Source organism: Podarcis melisellensis, assembly GCF_964234715.1.
Source record: "Podarcis melisellensis genome assembly, chromosome: 18".
Taxonomy (NCBI): Eukaryota; Metazoa; Chordata; class Lepidosauria; order Squamata; family Lacertidae; genus Podarcis; species Podarcis melisellensis.
In genome coordinates this window covers 4,129,839-4,148,998 of record NC_138536.1, presented here as the reverse complement: position 1 = coordinate 4,148,998, position 19,160 = coordinate 4,129,839, and the positions used below count along the sequence as shown (strand labels likewise).

The following is a 19,160-nucleotide window of genomic DNA, read 5'->3' as shown; positions in this document are numbered from 1 at the left end:
TTTTGCATCACTTTCTATGGAAAAACGTGCCTTGGTTTTGGAACGCTTTGGTTTTGGAATGGATTAAGTTTGAGAACCAAGGTACCACTGTATTCATTTTAGTCAGCCGGTAAAAGCTGCTTCCTGGGGCGTGGCTGCTGTCGCCTGCTGATAACTTCTAGGAGGTGGGTTATTTACTATTTCATTCATTTTTTAAAATTTGAAAAACAAACGAACTGCAAAGCGGTTTAGGAAAAGATAAAACAATGAAATGTAGAAAAACTGCACAGCCGTGCTTGAAAACACACATGAGCTAAAATGCTAAAACAGATTAAAGTCGGCTCAACTTTCGGGGCATCTGGCACGTTCCCCCTGTAATGGTGTCATGTAAAATTCCTCCCTTAGTCTTTAAAGGGAGCCTCTGCCAACATGGTGACTTCCAAAAAAGCACAGAATCGTAAAGTTGGATGGGAACCTCCTGTGGTCATCTAGCCCAACCCGCTGCAGTGCCGCTGACGGCAACCATTGGCAAAAACATCTGGGAGAGCTTCCGGGTTGGGGAAGGCTGCTTTATGGTGGCACGAGAGATTCTCCTGGACCAGTGCCCCTGCCCCCAATTTTTTACTTTTTTCTCAACTTGCCCCTCACCTTATTCTCAAAGTTGTACTTGCTGAGGTCTCTCGATTCGGTCGCTCTCCTGTCTCCGTGAGTTAAGGCACCCTATTGAGAAGGGAAGAGAGAGAGGAAAGGAAAGGAAATATGTTGAATATGTTGCAGTAGCCTTTACTCCTCTTAAGGCTCCCAAACTATTTGAATTCCTTAACTTCTTCAACTCATAGATATGCCTTTGTAAAGGCAAGATTCAACACCTTCCCATCGAACGTGCTGAGAAATAGATTCTCCAATGGACAGATATCGCTCTTATGTGATTGTAATTGTGGGGCACCGGAATCGTTGCATCACATAATTCTTGATTGTGCTTTTCACTTATCGGCCAGGAGCAAGTTTCTTGCTCAATATCTTAAGGGAATTGCCGATGATACGACTGAAGCCAAACTGAGATATCTATTAAATGATGATGACCCCCTAAGATCACTCATGGTTGCCAGATTCTTGATCAGCGTCTTATCCCTAAAGAAGAGAAACGGACTCCAGTGTGGCTCGGATAATCCCTTCAAACCATGATCTATGTTTTAGGATGTAATTAGGTGATATCACCATTGATGTCTTCTATTAATTTATGAGCAGAGGGTGATGTTTATGTTACAAATTTATTGTAATGTATGATGTTGGTCTTTTGTTTTTGTTTTGCTTTGGTTCTTGTCTGTTTTTTGTAAGTTTTGGCGGTTTTAAATTTGGAGGTTCAAGTACATTATGGTGGTATGGGAAACTGTTGTGTGACGGGCCAATGGCCGTAATAAAGATCAATCTAATGTTGCAGTAGCCTAGCCTGGCGGTCCCACCTTCTCGCACGTACCGGGAGTGCTGCTGCTGCCAACCGCTGCCAGGTATGCCCACCAGGGTCCCCTCAAACCCTGGATCCGGCCCTTTACGTTTTCTCTGTTAACTTTCACGAATGTCTTATCCCCCAACACACACACACACACACACACACACAGCTGTGCAGAAAAGGGAAGAGACCAGGGCAACATGGCTGTGAGGTTGCTTCAGTGAATTTGTCACTGAGACAGGACCTGAATTGGGGTACCTCCCAAAGTGGGTCATTCTCTTAGCCACAAGGGCCGCGTTCCCTTCCGAGGGCCGCATTACAGCCAGAAACAAAAGAGGGCGGGGCAGGAAATGTAAATTTCACCATTGCCTTTCCCATCCAAGGAAGGAAGAGGCTCACATTCCAGCTCGGCAGAAACACTTACAGCTGGAAAAAGCTGTGCCCTGGAGAGATTTCCAAGGGCAGGAGAGGGGCCTGCCCCCCCCCCCACTATGTAGCGTATTTTTCGCTCTATAAGACGCACCAGACCACAAGACGCACCTAGTTTTTGGAGGAGGAAAACAAGGGGAAAAATATTCTGAATCCCAGAAGCCAGAACAGCAAGAGGGATCGCTGCGCAGCGAAAGCAGCAATCCCTCTTGCTGTTATGGCTTCTGGGATAGCTGCACAGCCTGCATTCGCTCCATAAGACGCACACGCATTTCCCCTTACTTTTAAGGAGGGAAAAAGTAAGTCTTACAGAGCTACGGTAGGTCTTTCCTGGTTCAAAGACATGGGGCCAGAGGGGGTGGACATACCCAGGACCCCTTCCGTGGAAGGGGCAAACCAAGACTTACAAGGCTCTCCAGGCGTTTGGCCACAATGGAAGCGAACCGTCTCTCGCCGGCCAGTTCGGAGATGAGGAAGATGTATTCCGGAGCAGAAACCTGGTTGGAGCGGTGCGTCCGACCTGGAAGGAAACCCCAAACAGGGAAGGTTAGCTCTCAAAGCCCCCCTACAGCGAGGGGTGGGGCAGTCAGCCATGTAACACCCGGACTGACCCAATTGGACGCAGCCGGAGAAGGCAGAGCCTGTGGTACAAAACATACAATGAGCTTCCTGGCCAAGCGGTGAATCTGAGCTCTATCCACTAGAGTGGTACCTTGGTTCTCAAAATCCGTTCCGAAAGCCCGTTCGACCCCCAAAACCATTCAGAAACCAAGGCGTGGCTTCCGATTGGCTGCCCTCAATCAGAAGCCGCAGGAGACGTTCGGCTTCCAAAAAACGTCCACAAACCGGAACGCTTTGAGGTGTTCGGGAGTCGATTTGTTTGGGAGCCAAGCCGTTTGAGAACCAAGGTGCCCCTGTATTTCCCATGTAATCAAGTGATTTTTGAAGGAAGAATTTCTTTTTCTGCTGAACGCAGGGCACCTTTGTTCCATGGTTAGAGGATTAAGAGATGAGCTTTTCACCAAGATCCTATCTGCCCATGTTTTAGCAGCAGGAGTGAGGGGCAGGTGGGGTTCGTGCACATAGGAAGGGAGCCCAACTAGGAGAAGGAAAGCTCTGATCCTAAACCTCTGCTGCATTGTGGGATATCTACACGAGAAGGCTCAGGAGTAAACCCTTCACAAATCTGGAGCAGAGTTCCTAAGGCAGGTGGATGGCACCTTGTCTAACTCCTTCCGGCAACTCCAGCTGCCAGATAAAGGTAAAGGGACCCCTGACCATTAGGTCCAGTCGTGGCAGACTCTGGGGTTGCGGAGCTCATGTCACTTTACTGGCCGAGGGAGCCGGCGTACAGCTTCTGGGTATGTGGCCAGCAGGACTAAGCCGCTTCTGGCGAACCAGAGCAGTGCACGGAAACGCCATTTACCTTCCCACCAGAGTGGTACCTATTTATCTACTTGCACTTTGACGTGCTTTCGAACTGCTGGGTTGGCAGGAGCAGGGACCGAGCAACAGGAGCTCACCCCATTGCGGGGATTCGAACCGCCCACCTTCTGATCGGCAAGTCCTAGGCTCTGTGGTTTAATCCACAGTGCCACCCGCATCCCAATAATACAGTGGTACCTCGGATTAAATACTTAATTCATTCCGGAGGTCCATTCCTAACCTGAAACTGTTCTTAACCTGCCGCATGATTTTAGAAGACATCTGAAGGCAGCCCTGTTTAAAGGTAAAAGGTAAAGGGACCCCTGACCATTAGGTCCAGTTGTGGCCGACTCTGGGGTTGCAGCGCTCATCTCGCTTTACTGGCCGAGGGAGCCGGCGTACAGCTTCCGGGTCATGTGGCCAGCAGGACTAAGCCGCTTCTGGCGAACCAGAGCAGTGCACGGAAACACCATTTATAATAATAGCTCTGTGTAATAATGGTTTAAACTACAGTTCCCATGAGTCTTCTTGTTCTGAGTTAATTGACCTGCACTTCACTCTGAGGTTAGAATGTGAAAACATACAATGTGTGTACAGGGAGAGTCCCAGATTAACAGAAGCCATCCTGGTTTCTGCATATGATCCCGGAATGAAACCTTTGATTTCAACAGGTCAAAAGGTAAAGGACCCCTGGACGGTTAAGTCCAGTCAAAGGCGACTATGGGGTTGCGGCGCTCATCTCGCTTTCAGGCCGAGGGAGCCGGCGTTTGTCCACAGACAGCTATCCGGGTCATGTTGCCAGCAGGACTAAACCGCTTTTGGCACAACGGGACACCGTGACGGAAACCAGAGCGCATGGAAACGCCGTTTACCTTCTCGCCAGTGCGGTACCTATTTATCTACTTGCACTGGTGTGCTTTCGAACTGCTTGGTTGGCAGGAGCAGGGACCGAGCAACGGGAGCTCACCCCGTCACGGGGGTTCGAACCACCCGACCTTCTGATCGGCAAGTCCTAGGCTATGTGGTTTGACCCACAGTGCCACCTGCTGCCAAACATCTTGCTCTGCTTTCCTTTGGACCCCATCAGCGAGGTTGAGAGCGGGGTCTTGTCGCCAGGCAGCCCAGGACCTCCAGACACGCTGCCCAGGCTTGCACCCTAGGGAGCTCACTTTGGCACTGCACAAAACCACTGCCAGCGGTTGTTTCAGATTGGAGAAGCATTGAAAAGAGAGAGGAGCTTTCTCGGGCATCTGTGGCATGCTTCGTGCTCACCAAACTGCTGGATGGCTCGATCGGCACTCCATGGCAGCTCTAACGTCATGTGGACGCGCCTCTTCTGATTCTTTACCCGTCTGTCCGCTTGGAGAGAAATCCCTGAGCTGGAGGCCTCGGATATTATTGCTACGAGCTGGGGGACAGAGAGAGGGAGAGACCAGGGGTGGGTGAGATGTAAGGACAGTGGTACCTCGGTTTAAGTACTTAATTCATTCCGGAGGTCCGTTCTTCTTCTTTTTTTATAATACTTTTTATTAAGGATTTTACATTACGAAAAATAAAAAAACAGAAAAAATAAAAAATATCCAACAAAAATTGTTAAAAACAATCAATCTTTTCATCTCCTTATTTTTCATTTACTTGTTTCTCGGACCTCCTCATACCACCCTTTTTTGTATTCCAAATCAAATTATTAATTCAACAATTTCTTTCCCTCTTTTTGCTACCCAGATCTTATTCTTAAATTATTACAATCTTAGATTTTTACTTATATAAACCCCTTTTTTCATATTCTTTTAACCCATCACAGCTAGAAACCACTTAGTTCTTAACCTGAAGCAACCACTTTAGCTAATGGGGCCGCCTGCTGCTGCCGCGCCGCCGGAGCACAATTTCTGTTCTCATCCTGAAGCAAAGTTCTTAACCCGAGGTACTATTTCTGGGTTAGCGGAATCTGTAACCTGAAGCCTATGTGACCTGAAGCGTATGTAACCCAACGTACCACTGTACAAGCTGGGGGGGGGGGAGATAAAGGACCCCCTGACCATTAGGTCCAGTCCTGGCCGATTCTGGGGTTGCGGCGCTCATCTCGCTTTACTGGCCGAGGGAGCCGGCATACAGCTTCCGGGTCATGTGGCCAGCAGGACTAAGCCGCTTCTGGCGAACCAGAACAGCGCATGGAAACGCCGTTTACCTTCCCGCCGGAGCGGTACCTATTTATCTACTTGCATTTTGACGTGCTTTCGAACTGCTAGGTTGGCAGGAGCAGGGACTGAGCAACGGAAGCTCACCCCATTGCAGGGATTCGAACCGCCGACCTTCTGATCGGCAAGTCCTAGGCTCTGTGGTTTAACCCACAGCGCCACCCGCGTCCCTCGACAGGCTAGGAAACGGCCACGCAAAACAGCAATTCCAGCAAGCTCAGGAATAATTTTCTACCTAGCTGAGTTTGTTCTTGGCTTTCTCCGTCCACCCTAAATCACAGAACTGTAGGCAAGGCAAAGGCAAAGGACCCCTGAATGGTTAAGTCCAGTCAAAGGGGACTATCTGCTTGTGCCAGCGTGCTTTTGAACTGCTAGGTTGGCAGGAGCTGGGACAGAGCAATGGGAGCTCACCCCATCACGGGGATTCGAACCACCAAGCTTGTGATCGACAAGCCCAAGATTGACAAGCTGTGGTCTAAACCACTGAGCCACCTGTGTGTACTCTCTCTGCACCATACTTTTAAAGCACATAACTTCTCCTAAGAATCCTGGCAACTGTAGTCTCTTATGGGTGATAATAATAGCTCTGTGAGGTTTAAACCTCAGTTCCCATGAGTCTTCTAGTTCTCAGTTAATTGACCTGCACTTCACTCTGAAGTCAAAACGTGAAAACATACACTTTGAATGTATGTACAGGGACGCTCCCAGATTAACAGAAGCCATCCTGGTTTCTGAATATGATCCCGGAATATGTCACAACCTTTGATTTCAACGGGTCAAAAGGTAAAAAGGTAAAGGACCCCCTGGATGGTTAAGTCCAGTCAAAAGCGACTGTGGGGTTGCGGCGCTCATCTTGCTTTCAGGCCGAGGGAGCCGGCGTTTGTCCACAGTCCGCTTTCCAGGTCATGTGGCCAGCAGGACTAAACCGCTTCTGGCGCAACGGGACACTGTGACGGAAACCAGAGCGCACGGAAAAGCCGTTTACCTTCCCGCCGGAGTGGTACCTATTTATCTACTTGCACTGGTGTGCTTTCAAACTGCTAGGTTGGCAGGAGCTGGGACAGAGCAACGGGAGCTCACCCCCTTGTGGGGATTCGAACCGCCGACCTTCCGATCGGCAAGCCCAAGAGACTCAGGGGTTTAGACCACAGCGCCGCCCACGTCCTCCCATAGAACTGTAGAGCTTGCTGGGCCCTGATCTAGTAAAACCCCCGGCAATGCAGGAATATGCAGCTGCCCCACAAGGGGATCGAACCTGCAACATTGGTATTATCAGAACCACACGCTCCAACCGAGCTAAAGGTAAAGGTAAAGGGACCCCTGACCATTAGGTCCAGTCGTGGACGACTCTGGGGTTGCGGCACTCATCTCGCTTTACTGGTCATGTGGCCAGCAGGACTAAGCCACTTCTGGCGAACCAGAGCAGCGCACGGAAACGCCGTTTACCTTCCCACCGGAGTGGTACCTGTTTATCTTCTTGCACTTTGAGGTGCTTTCGAACTGCTAAGTTGGCAGGAGCAGGGACCGAGCAACGGGAGCTCACCCCGTCGTGGGGATTCGAACCGCCGACCTTCTGATCGGCAAGTCCTAGGCTCTGTGGTTTAACCCACAGCGCCACCCGCTACCCGTGTGCTATTTCTGACTGCCATCTCGCCAGCTGAGGCTCTGTGCTTCCCTCACCAAGTCCTCGCTTTCTAAGCGAGCCCGAGTGGAGTTGGAGAGGCGAGGGCTGGCTTCCAGACAAGAGTCCAAGCCCCCCAAAATGTGTGATGCCTCTGGTGTATTTTTGGGGGGGTTTGCTCACAGCAAGGGCAAGTTGTCTTCATTGGGTTCCCTCCCAGAGGGGGACCACTGCAGCCTCAGCCCTCTGGGCTCATCTCTCCACTGCCCTCGCCCCCCCCATCCCGGCACCCTGCTTTCCCCTCCAAGCCCTGCCTGGCGCTCACTTTGTCTCCATTCATGAAGCGCTCCTTCTCCTTGAGGTTCACGTGGTCGATGGAAAGGCATTGCTCGGCTCGCGACTCGAAGACGACGGAGCCGTCCGGCCGCCGCACCAGGCGCCCTTTGCGGCCGGTCATCTGTGTGAGCGAGGGGACAGAAAAGAAAAGGCTGTTATACCTGGGAAGCCATTATTATTATTAATTATTATTGAATTTATGTATTGCCCTATACCCGGGGGTCTCAGGGCAGTGCACAAAATCAAGATATAAAACCACAAAATACACAATCAAGACAGAAACAACAACCCAATATCCCCCCCCCAAAAAAAAATTTAAAGGGCACAGGATGTAAATTGGATCAGATCAACCAAAGGCCTGGTTAAAAAGGAACGTTTTTGCCTGGTGCCTAAAAGTGTATAATGAAGGCGCCAGGCGAACCTCCCTAGGGAGAGTGTTCACAGATGGGGAGCCACTGCAGGGAAGGCCCCGTTCTTGTGTTGCCACCCTCTGGACCTCTCGAGGAGGCGGCACGCGAAGGAGGGCCTCGGAAGATGATCTCAGGGTCCGGGTGGGTTCATATGGGAAGAGGCGGTCCTTGAGGTATTGCGGTCCTGAGCCATTTAAGGCTTTACAGGCCAAAATCAGCACTTTGAATTGGGCCGGAAACTAATCGGTAGCCAGTGCAGTTGGACCAGGATCGGCACAATATGCTTAAACTGTCTTGCCTGAATTCTGAGCGCTGAATTCTGCACCGGCTGAAGTTTCTGAACCATCTCCAGAGGCAGCCCCATGTAGAACACACTGCAGTAATCTAACCTTGAGGTTACCAGAGCATAGACAACAGGACATCGCTGTCCAGACAGGGGCGTAGCTGGGCCACCAGCTGAAGCTCATGGAAGGCACTCCGGGCCACTGAGGCCACCTGAGCCTTGAGCGACAGCAAAGGATCCAGGAGGACCCTCAAGCTACGAACCTGCTACTCCAGGGGAAGTGTGACCCCACCAAGAGCCAGCCATCTGGTCTAGGGAACCCCCCACTAACAGTAAAAGGTAAAGGGACCCCTGACTATTAGGTGCAGTCATGGCCGACTCTGTGGTTGCGGCGCTCATCTCGCTTTACTGGCCGAGGGAGCTGGCGTACAGCTTCCGGGTCATGTGGCCGGCATGACTAAGCCACTTCTGGCGAACCAGAGCAGCGCACGGAAACGCCGTTTACCTTCCCGCCGGAGAGGTACCTATTTATCTACTTGCACTCTGACATGCTTTTGAACTGCTAGGTTGGCAGGAGCAGGGACTGAACAACGGGAGCTCACCCTGTTGCGGGGACCGTCAACCTTCTGATCGGCAAGTCCTAGGCTCTGTGGTTTAACCCACAGCGCCACCCGTGTCCCCACTAACAGAGCCTCAGTCTAATCTGGACTGAGCTTCAGTCTGTTGGCTCTCATCCAGCCCATTACCGAGGCAAGAGACTGGTCCAACATCATTATCATTATTACTGTCGTCATGGGCCCGCTGCCACGTACCTCTGCCACATGCTCCGGGCCCCCAAAGTGATCGATCAGTTCGTCCAAGGTGTTGAGAGGTAGTTCTTTGCCCAGCGCCTCCGCCTTGGCCAGGAGGTCCTGTTTCATCTTCTCGACGTTCTCCAGCATGACGGTGCCGTACAGCTCCTTCTGGGAGTTCTGCAAAGAGGCGTTGCCTGTGCAGAGAGAGAGACGAAGTTTGTTTCTCCCTCTCTCTCCTAATGGTAGAACTCGTGGGGATGCCCAAGGATGCGAAACTGCTGGGAGTATTTAGGATGGGGGGAGAAAGGAAGGATTTCTCCATGCAGCTCAGAGTTAACCCATGGGCTTCCTTTTACAAGGGGGAAGGGATTGGAGGGGAAAAAAAACTCTGCTGACGTTTGCTAAGGATCGGAAACTTCTTGCATGAAGGAGAAAAGTACCGTATTTTTCGCTCTATAAGACGCACCAGACCACAAGACACACCTAGTTTTTGGAGGAGGAAAACAAGGAAAAAATATTCTGAATCTCAGAAGCCAGAACAGCAAGAGGGATCACTGCGCAGTGAAAGCAGCAATCCCTCTTGCTGTTCTGGCCTTTGGGATAGCTGCACAGCCTGCATTCGCTCCCTAAGACGCACACACATTTCCCCTTACTTTTTAGGAGGGGAAAAGTGAGTCTTATAGAGCAAAAAAGACGGTAGCTTTGTGATGTAAGTGGGCATTATTGTCTTGGAAGATGTTTAGTAGGGCTAGTTCTGGGTTGACTTCTAATACTTGCGGAATTGGCCGGGTAAATCTGAAGCCTACTATACTAAATATCTTCTGGACGACAAGTCTAATGATATCACAGTGGCTGTGGCAAAGTTTCGTTCGGTAGTCATATGTATTAAAGATCATCATACAGTGGTACCTCGGGTTACATTCGCTTCAGGTTACAGACTCCGCTAACCCAGAAATAGTACCTCGGGTTAAGAACTTTGCTTCAGAATGAGAACAGAAATCGCGTGGTGGCGGCAGCAGGAGGCCCCATTAGTTAAAGAGGTGCTTTAGGTTAAGTACAGTTTCAGGTTAAGAATAGACCTCTGGAACGCATTAAGTACTTAACCTGAGGTACCACTGTACTTAAGACTAAACAAATATCATCTCGGTCTCCCTCTCCCAGGGGGTCGCCTGTATGAATCTGCATTTTATTCTGGATCTATGTTACGGGTTTTTGGACCACAATAAAGATGATGATGATCACTTGCTTAGTTATTTTGCATCTTTCTTGTATGATTGATGTCCAGAAAGCTGGATGTTTAATGAGTGAATACTACATTTAGCTGGCAGACAGAGAACTGGAATTCTTTTTATCTTTTCCCCACTTCCTGATGAATCGTAGAGTTGGATGGGGTCGCAAGGGTCATCCAATCCAAACCCCTGCAATGCAAGGATCTTTTGCCCAATGAGGAGCTTGACCCCATGGCTCACGTGGGGGTTGTGGGTTCAAGTCCCATGTTGGGCAAAAGTTTCCTGCATTGCTGGGGGGGTTGGACCAGATGACGCTTGTGGTTCCTTGCACCTCTGACAGTTTATACTTCCTTCCCCACTTGAGAGTCCCAGCAGCTGGGATTCAGAGCCTTAACCCCACAATGATCCATGCGACGGTCACCTCCAGGCTTGACTACTGTAATTCGCTCTATGCGGGGCTGCCCTTGAAGCTGTCCCAGAAACTCCAGCAGGTGCAGAATGATGCAGCGAGGCTCCTCACGGGGTCCCTGCCATGGGAGCATATTCAGCCAGTGCTTTTCCAGCTGCACTGGCTCCCGGTGGAGTACAGGGTCAGATTTAAGGTGCTGGTTTTGACCTTTAAAGCCCTTCACGGCCTAGGACCCTCGTACCTACGGGACCGCCTCTTCCGGTCTGCCCCACAGAGAGCCTCAAGGTCCATATATAGCAACACCCTAGAGGTCCTGGGCCCTAAGGATGTTAGATTAGCTTCAACCAGAGCCAGGGCCTTTTCAACTCTGGCTCCGGCCTGGTGGAACGCTCTGCCTCATGAGACCAGGGCCGTGCGGGATCTGATTTCTTTCCGCAGGGCCTGTAGGACAGAGTTGTTCCGCCTGGTCTTTGGCTTGGAGCCAATTTGATTCCCTCCCTCTCTTTCTTTTTTCTTTTCCTTCTCCTCCCTGTGATGAGGCTGCATTTTAATATTTTACTGTTTCAATATTTTAATGTTGTATTTTAATCTTGTTTTTAAGTTGTATTCATTCAACTTGTTTTTATTATTGCTTGTTAGCCGCTGAGCCCGGCCTTGGCTAGGGAGGGCAGGGTATAAATAAAAATTATTCTTATTTTTATTCTTCTTATCCTCTGTGAAAATTCGCTTTAATCTTTTCCAAACTGTGCAACGCAACCGTTGTGGATCGCACCCCGTGGGTGACTCTGGTCCGTGAGTCTGCTCTGAGCAGGGCTGGCACTGGGTGTGATGAAAGATGACAGCAATTAACAATGGCGATAAGAAAGCCCAAAGAACCCCTCACCCCGATCGTCGCAAGCGTAGCCGTTGAAGATCACATCATCGTTTTCGAAGAGGGACTCCGGGGACGAGTTGAAATCGCTCTCCATCCCTCCTTCGGAATCGGAGCTGCTGTCGGAGCTGATCTTGATGACGCTGCTGCTGGTGAGGTCGCAACTTTTGGGGAACTTGGCCCCGCGGCCCTTCTGCTTCCCTGGAATAAAAGGTGGGGCAGAGCGGGAAAGTGAGTGGGGGAGACCGCTTAGAGAGAGAGGGGAGCCTCGGGGAGGACGGAAGGGAGGGAAGGGGCTATAGGAAAGGAGGGAGGAAGGCCCAGTTCCCACTACTGCTCCATGCAAAAGAATCCCCGCATGAAAACATCTAGCATGTCAGGACTGTTGCCTTTTCACCCTGCTTTTCTACATGCAGGGAATTCCCAGTATGAAAGACCATTCAAAAACACGAGCGACAGGCCGACCGCCTGGATGAAAATGAGGCCTTAAGGACAGGCGGAGAACAGGAGTGGAGAGAAAGGAAGAGAGCCAGCACCCCAGAAATCACAAGGAGAAAAATTTGCACGTCAACCGCTTTCGTTCTGCACCACCAGCACGCCTGGACCTTGAATTATTTCTTTTCTTTTAGGGAAGTGAATGCTGTCGGACTGTCACACGCCTTGAAAATGCTTACAAGCGCCCCAATAATAACTCAGCCTAGGTGGTGCTTTGTTAATCTAGAAATTTTAAAGCTGAAAGGGGCTTTTTGAAAATGGAAAGCTGAGGACAGGTGTAGAATCGTAAGAGTTGGAAGGGATGCCCAAAAAGAAGAGTTTGGATTTGATATCCCGCTTTATCACTACCCGAAGGAGTCTCAAAGCGGCTAACATCCTCCTTTCCCTTCCTCCCCCACAACAAACACTCTGTGAGGTGAGTGGGGCTGAGAGACTTCAGAGAAGTGTGACTGGCCCAAGGTCACCCAGCAGCTGCAGGTGGAGGAGCAGGGAAGCGAACCCGGTTCACCAGATTACAAGTCTACTGCTCATAACCACTACACCACACTGGCTCCGACCCCATGCAATGCAGTGGAATGGTCTCCCTCGCGAGGTTGTGGACTCTCCATCCTTGGAGGTTTTTAAGCAGAGGTTGGATGGCCATCTGCCATGGATTTTTTAGCTGAGATTCCTGCATTGCAGGGGGCTGGAAGATAACCCTTGGGGTATCTTCCAGCTCTGAAATTCTACGTTTCTATGCAGGTACCCCAACTCCCTGCAATGCAGGAATCAAATTGAAAGAATCTATGGCAGGAGACCATCCAAACTCTCTTCCAAAACCTCCAGCGAAGCAGAGACCGACACCTTCTGAGGGAGTCCCATCTACCCCTGAACGGGCTTTTACTGCCAGGAAGTTCTTCCTGAAGCTGAGTCGGAATCTCTCGTCATTTGGGTCCGTCAGCCCTCTGGGGCTGCAGAAAGCAAGCTTGCTCCCCACTTCCACTTTCGATATTTGAAAGTGGCTATCCTATCTCCTCTCAGTCTCCTCTTTCCCAGGCTAATCGTGCCCAGCTCCTTCGACCGCTCCTCATCAGGCTTGGCTTCCAGACCCTTGATCATTTTGGTTTGCCCTCCTCTGTACACGTTTAGAGACACCTAGGGCAAAGACCTGTGTGTGTGTGTGCTGGGTGGAAGCCAACTTGATTCCAAAAAATGAACAAAATAAATCCATTTAGGAGGTGGTGTAGGAAGAGGAGGAGGGAGGGAGGAGGCTATATTCTAAGTCCACGACCACCAGGGCAATTAACCACATGCTTGCGAGTCCCTGTTGCAAAGGAGTAGGAAAGATAAATACAGTGGTGCCTTGGTTCTCAAACGCCTTGGCTCCCAAACCCTGAAAACCCGGAAATAAGTGTTCCGGTTCTCAAACTTTTTTCTGGAAGCAGAGCGTCCGATTCGGCTGTTGGCTATTGTTTCTGGGACGCCTGCACCAATCAGAAGCCGTTTTCGAACATTTCGGAAGTCAAACGGACTTGCGGAATGCATTAGGTTTGGTGCTTTTTTATTTGCTATTTATTTTACGTTTTTGTTTTTGAGGCTTTTTTGGGTCATTTGTTTCTGTGACTGTGTGGAACCTAGTTCAGCTACTGATTGATTGATTGTGTGACTGCGGAAATGAATAATCCAAACAATGACTATCATCAGTGCAGGTAAAAGGATTTTTTTTTAACTTCATCATCTATAATACAGTCTTATTTATTTTATAGTGCAGGACATTGATTACTGCTTTCATTTTATGGATCAATGGTCTCATTAGCAAAATTAATGTTAAACTGCTGTTTTAGGGTTTGTTTGTAAAAGTCTGGAACGGATCAATCCGTTTCGCGTTCCTTTCAATGGGAAAGCGCGCCTTGGTTTTGAAACGCTTTGGTTTTGGAACGGACTTCCGGAACGGATTAAGTTTGAGAACCGAGGTACCACTGTAGAAATAAAGAAAGAAACAGAAAGCAATAGAAAGAAAAGGGAGATGGGGTGGCGAAAGACCACGAGTGGAGGCTGGAAATGGGGTGAGGGGGAAGGGACGCAAGGGAAGAAAAGGGGGGAGCGCCGCAGATTGCGACTGCACTACAAGAGGGCTTAGCGGGGAGAGGGAATGAGGTTTCAGTAGGGGAGAGGAGAGCGCCGGGGGTCTTACGTTTTCTCTTAATGCCAGTTCCTCTCTCTCTTTTTCGTTTGGTTGAAGGAAAGTGCTTCTTAATTAGTGAGAGGAAGACGCCTCTGAAAAAAGTCGGGAGATGCAGAGATTTTACTCTTAACGGCCAGGAGGAGCCGAAGCGTCGCTGACTGTATTTATTTATTTTTAAAATGAAAAGAGGGTAAACCAAAGGGGAAGGACACAGAGACTGAACGAAACGCGAAAGCAAAACAGAAACACCCAAACAACCCCCCAAAAACAACCTGTTCAGGATTGGAAGTGCGGCTACAAGCATCCGGCCACTTGGCTTCTTTCTGACAGCCCATTGGCTGAGCTGGTGTGATGTCACAGAATGTTCGGGAGTTCTAATACAAAGGCTGGGCTGGGGATTGTAGCAGGTTTGCTGAGCAAATCAGAAAGCTGTCTTTGGCAGGGGGAGGGGTGTGCCCAGTATTTGGAATGAGCTTAGGAGTCATACTGGGTTTGGGGAGCAGAGAGGGAGGAGAGATATTGGGGTTGGGGGCGGGCAGTGAGTGTGGCTGATGGAAAGCAGCCTGGGCCATGAAATGTCCGCACACCAGATTGCAAATAAAAATCTGATTTGTTTTTTTGAACCTGCCCTTTGCTTACTGTCAGGGAGGGAACTGCCATCGGCTTAGAGGCGATAAACAGAAGGGCAGTTGTGTTACAGGGAGCCTCCGAAAATCTTGCGAAGCAGTTCCTCCTCCAGAGAGCAGGAACGTCCCGTCTCCAGTGGAGAAGAGGTGCAAGAACCAGAGGATGCTAGTGAGAGCCTTAACGCCACTCCTGAGCGAGCCGGAGAGGGGGAAAGCATGCCCCCTTGCCATCGCCCATCCCGTGCAGTAATCTGAGGCGCAGGGACGGGCGGAAACGGTTAAGGCTAACGAAATTTTTATTTTGGGGGAGGTACAAAAAAAGACCGCTCCCGGATTCTGCTAGCGATTGAGCCAGACATGAGCCCTGGGGCTCTCCACTGTAAATAGTCTGCATCAAAATAAAGCCTGTGAAACACAGGTCGGAGTCCTGCCTGCTTACTCTCGAGCAACCGCAACAGCACCTGACACTTAAAGGTAAAGGGACCCCTGACCATTAGGTCCAGTCGTGACCGACTCTGGGGTTGCGGCGCTCATCTCGCTTTACTGGCCGAGGGAGCCGGCGTACAGCTTCCGGGTCATGTGGCCAGCAGGACTAAGCCGCTTCTGGCGAATAAGAACAGCGCATGGAAACGCTGTTTACCTTCCCGCCAGAGCGGTACCTATTTATCTACTTGCACTTTGACATGCTTTGAACTGCTAGTTTGGCAGGAGCAGGGACCGAGCAACGGGAGCTCACCCCGTCGCGGGGATTCGAACTGCTGACCTTCTGATCCGCAAGTCCTAGGCTCTGTGGTTTAACCCACAGTGCCACCCGCGTCCCCTAGTACAGTCATAAGGTAAAGTTAAAGGGACCTGTGACCATTAGGTCCAGTCGAGGCCGACTCTGGGGTTGCGGCACTTATCTCGCTTTATTGCCCGAGGGAGCCGGCATACAGCTTCCGGGTCATGTGGCCAGCAGGACAAAGTCGCTTCTAGCGAACCAGAGCAGCTGACGGAAACGCCGTTTACCTTCCCGCCGGAGCGGTACCTATTTATCTACTTGCACTTTGACTTGTTTTCAAACTGCTAGGTTGGCAGGAGCAGGGACCGAGCAACAAGAGCTCAGCCCATCACGGGGATTCGAACCGCCGACCTTCTGATCGACAAGTCCTAGGTTCAGTGGTTTAACCCAAAGCGCTACACTTACGTTCTGAGAAAAACAAGTCTGCGTTTCTGTGACCAAGTATACCCAAAAGGGCGAGAGACTTGACACGTGGATAGGGTAAAAAAATAAAATCAGGGAGGGGGAGATGGGAAAAGTAAGGAAGGATGCATGGACAAATGAGGGGGGGTCACTTGATGCAAATAGGGGCAAAAGAGCGGCTTCTATGGGTACGCACCTCGCCCCAATCTCACCCAATGCTACCCCGCCCCGCTCCCGGGACATGAAGGCTGGTCAGCGAGACCGGTAGTGAGCGCATGAGCTTGGATGGGAACAAACACTCCCCACCCCCAAATGATAATGTCGAAGCAGAGCCCAGCCAGCATTCATTTATAAAGGGGAGATGGGGGTTAGGAAAGAGGAAAGGGTTCGAACCGACAGTGAGAACCTCGGGGCAGGCATATCGCAGGCGGCCCCAGCAGATATTCTTATTAAGCGCTGGCACTGTTTTATTATAATAATAATAATAATAATAATAATAATAATAATAATAATAATAATAATATTTGTACCCCACACATCTGACTGTGTTGCCCCCAGCCACTCTAAGCAGCTTCCAACATATAGGTAAAGGTAAAGGTAAAGGGACCCCTGACCATTAGGTCCAGTCGTGGCCGACTCTGGGGTTGAGGCGCTCATCTCACTTTATTGGCCGAGGGAGCCGGTGTACAGCTTCCGGGTCATGTGGCCAGCATGACTAAGCCGCTTCTGGCGAACCAGAGCAGCGCATGGAAACGCTGTTTACCTTCCCGCCAGAGCGGTACCTATTTATCTACTTGCACTTTGACGTGGTTTCGAACTGCTAGGTTGGCAGGAGCAGGGACTGAGCAACGGGAGCTCACCCCGTCATTGCGGGGATTTGAACCACCAACCTTCTGATCAGCAAGTCCTAGGCTCTGTGGTTTAACCCACAGCGCCACCCGCGTCCCGATGCTTCCAACATATATAAAAGAATATTTGACCCTAAAAATCTTCCCCTATGCAGGGCTGTCTTCAGATGTCTTCTAAAAGTTGTATAGTTACTCATTTCCTTGACATCTGATGGGAGGGCACCACCACCGAGAAGGCCCCGCTTCATTGCACAGGGACAAAGCCCAGCCCAGTTGAGAGAGCTCGGGGATGGGGCAGCGCCCAACCTCCAAAATGATGGGTTCTGGGAGGCCGCAGCTAAAAACAGGCCCTCCTTCCCCAGATGCGCAGAAACTCACTCAGCAGCAGATACAAAGCAGGTCAGCTGCCCCTCGCTCTCGTCCAGGACCTCCCGGGTTCGGGCCTCGCCTGTCGACTGCAGGCCGATCACAACACACTGCGGAAGGTGGGGGGGACAGAGAGAGGGTTTGTTTGATAAAGATTCCGTACGGCTTAGCTCCCCGTTTACAGACGTTCACAAACCCGGAAGTGGCACTTTAAAAGGAGCACATGCACAAAACCAGCCCCCCCAAAAGAGCGGCTAGCGCAAATCCCAGAATCCTTTGTGAGTGCAATTTCACGAGCCTTTGCACCGAATTTTGAGAGTTGAGAGTTTTAGCAGGAAGGTTTGGAGGGTGCTATTGTGTTGGAGTTTGATTTTTTTTAAAGGGGTTTTCAATGGTTTCCAGAGGTTTAGCAGGTGTTTTCAGGCTTTGTCAATGGCGCCGCCAGATATACGCATATTTCCTGTAAATGCATGGTGCCTCCGAATGTAACCCCCACATGAATGGAGGGTCGCCTGAATTTCATTTCACATATAACAGAGAGAACAGCTATAGCAACAGATGAAAACTAAAAGATAAGAAGCAAAACTGGGGGTACAGTGGTTCCTTGGTTCTCGAACTTAATCCGTTCCGGGAGTACGTTCGACTCCCAAAACTGTTCCAAAACCAAGACGCGGCTTCTGATTGGCTGCAGGAGCTTCCTGCACTTAAGCGGAAGCCGCGCCGGACGTTCGGTTTCCGAAAAAGCGTTTGCAAACTGGAACACTCACTTCTGGATTTTTGGCGTTTGGGAGCCAAAACGTACAAGTACCAAGGTGTTCAAGAGCCAAGGTACGTCTGCATTGTTTTTGTCTGTTATTATGCTAGGTATTTTTGTGGTTTTATACTGTGATCCTTGGATGACGGGAGGTATAAAAATTCAATTAAGTAATAATAATACCGTTGCGTGTGGATCAAAATAACAAATCCCAATTATAGAATATCGAAATTATCTGATTGTCAAGTCTAGTTCTAACTTGACCTAGCTTGGGTCGTCTTGAAAACGATGCCTCTGCTTTATATACAACAAAGAAATGCCAAACCATATTAAAAGGGTCTGGAGGTTCTAGCCCTGGTCAAAATCTCAAATGATGAGCATTTTCTTCCATTACAGATACCCTCCAGAATGAGTGGTACCAAGGGTCAAATTATCGGCTGAGTTGCAATTACTATTTGAGCTTCCAGGATCGTATACCCAGCCTACTCTTTTGACAAAAACGATAGTTTCTTTAGGAGGTGTGGTCTCTCAGCACCTCCAGCAAACATCCAGCTCATCGAAGACTTTCGGGAAATTCTCTCTCTGTCTCACCTTGCCCTTGTTCAATTCCTCCTTCGCCAACTCGACGAGACGCCGGACCTTTGCAGCAATGCAGAGGTACTTGAAGAAGCGCTGGTGGGCGGACCAGAACTGACCCCACAAAGATTTCCGGGACTCTAAGCCTATCAGGTCGGCAGCTTTCTGGAAAACCCCCAGGGCTTCTGCCCACTAGAGAGAGAGAGAGAGAGAGAGAGAGAGAGAGAGAGAGAGAGAGAGAAATTAATTTTTCTGTTTTACCATTTAAAGTACAGTGATACATAATATAATGTATGAGGTTTTGGAAAGATTGTGGAAGAAAGGGGTCAAGTTCACCGCATGTACTTTGTTAAAGGAAAATATAATGAAAATGATGTATAGGTGGTATTCTGGGACTTCTGGGAAAAGATTTATAATGAATTGAAAAAAAATGTTGAAATATAGATTTATAAAGAAACCAGAGGCATTTCTTCTTGGAATAACAGGTTTGGAACTGCCCAAGAAAGATGTTAAATTATTTTTGTATGCCACAACTGCTGCCCGTATTTTGTTAGCTAAAAAGACCAGAAGGAGGAGGAGTATCAGGAAGAGTGGAATAAATTTAATGATTATTTAGTTAAATTTGTTAAGTTAAACCAACTGAAAATAGCTTGCAGATACTTAATGGGCTTAGGATTTTATTTATGTTTAGTGATGAATTAATATGTTTAATTC

General features: G+C 49.5%; 1 protein-coding gene across 4 annotated transcripts in view; it reads right to left on the bottom strand.

Annotated features, from left to right (window-relative positions):
* SBNO2 (strawberry notch homolog 2) overlaps positions 1-19,160 on the bottom strand; it is a 109,704-nt gene that overhangs the window by 17,497 nt on the left and 73,047 nt on the right. For all 4 annotated transcript variants that reach the window (XM_081895380.1, XM_081895378.1, XM_081895379.1 and 1 more), the window contains 9 exons: positions 18,462-18,638; positions 17,129-17,226; positions 14,103-14,185; positions 11,447-11,635; positions 8,944-9,119; positions 7,428-7,559; positions 4,556-4,691; positions 2,266-2,378; positions 628-699 (listed from right to left, as the gene is read on the bottom strand). In XM_081895380.1, coding sequence (XP_081751506.1) covers positions 628-699; positions 2,266-2,378; positions 4,556-4,691; positions 7,428-7,559; positions 8,944-9,119; positions 11,447-11,635; positions 14,103-14,185; positions 17,129-17,226; positions 18,462-18,638 — 1,176 coding nt within the window. The remainder of the gene's footprint in view (positions 1-627; positions 700-2,265; positions 2,379-4,555; positions 4,692-7,427; positions 7,560-8,943; positions 9,120-11,446; positions 11,636-14,102; positions 14,186-17,128; positions 17,227-18,461; positions 18,639-19,160) is intronic.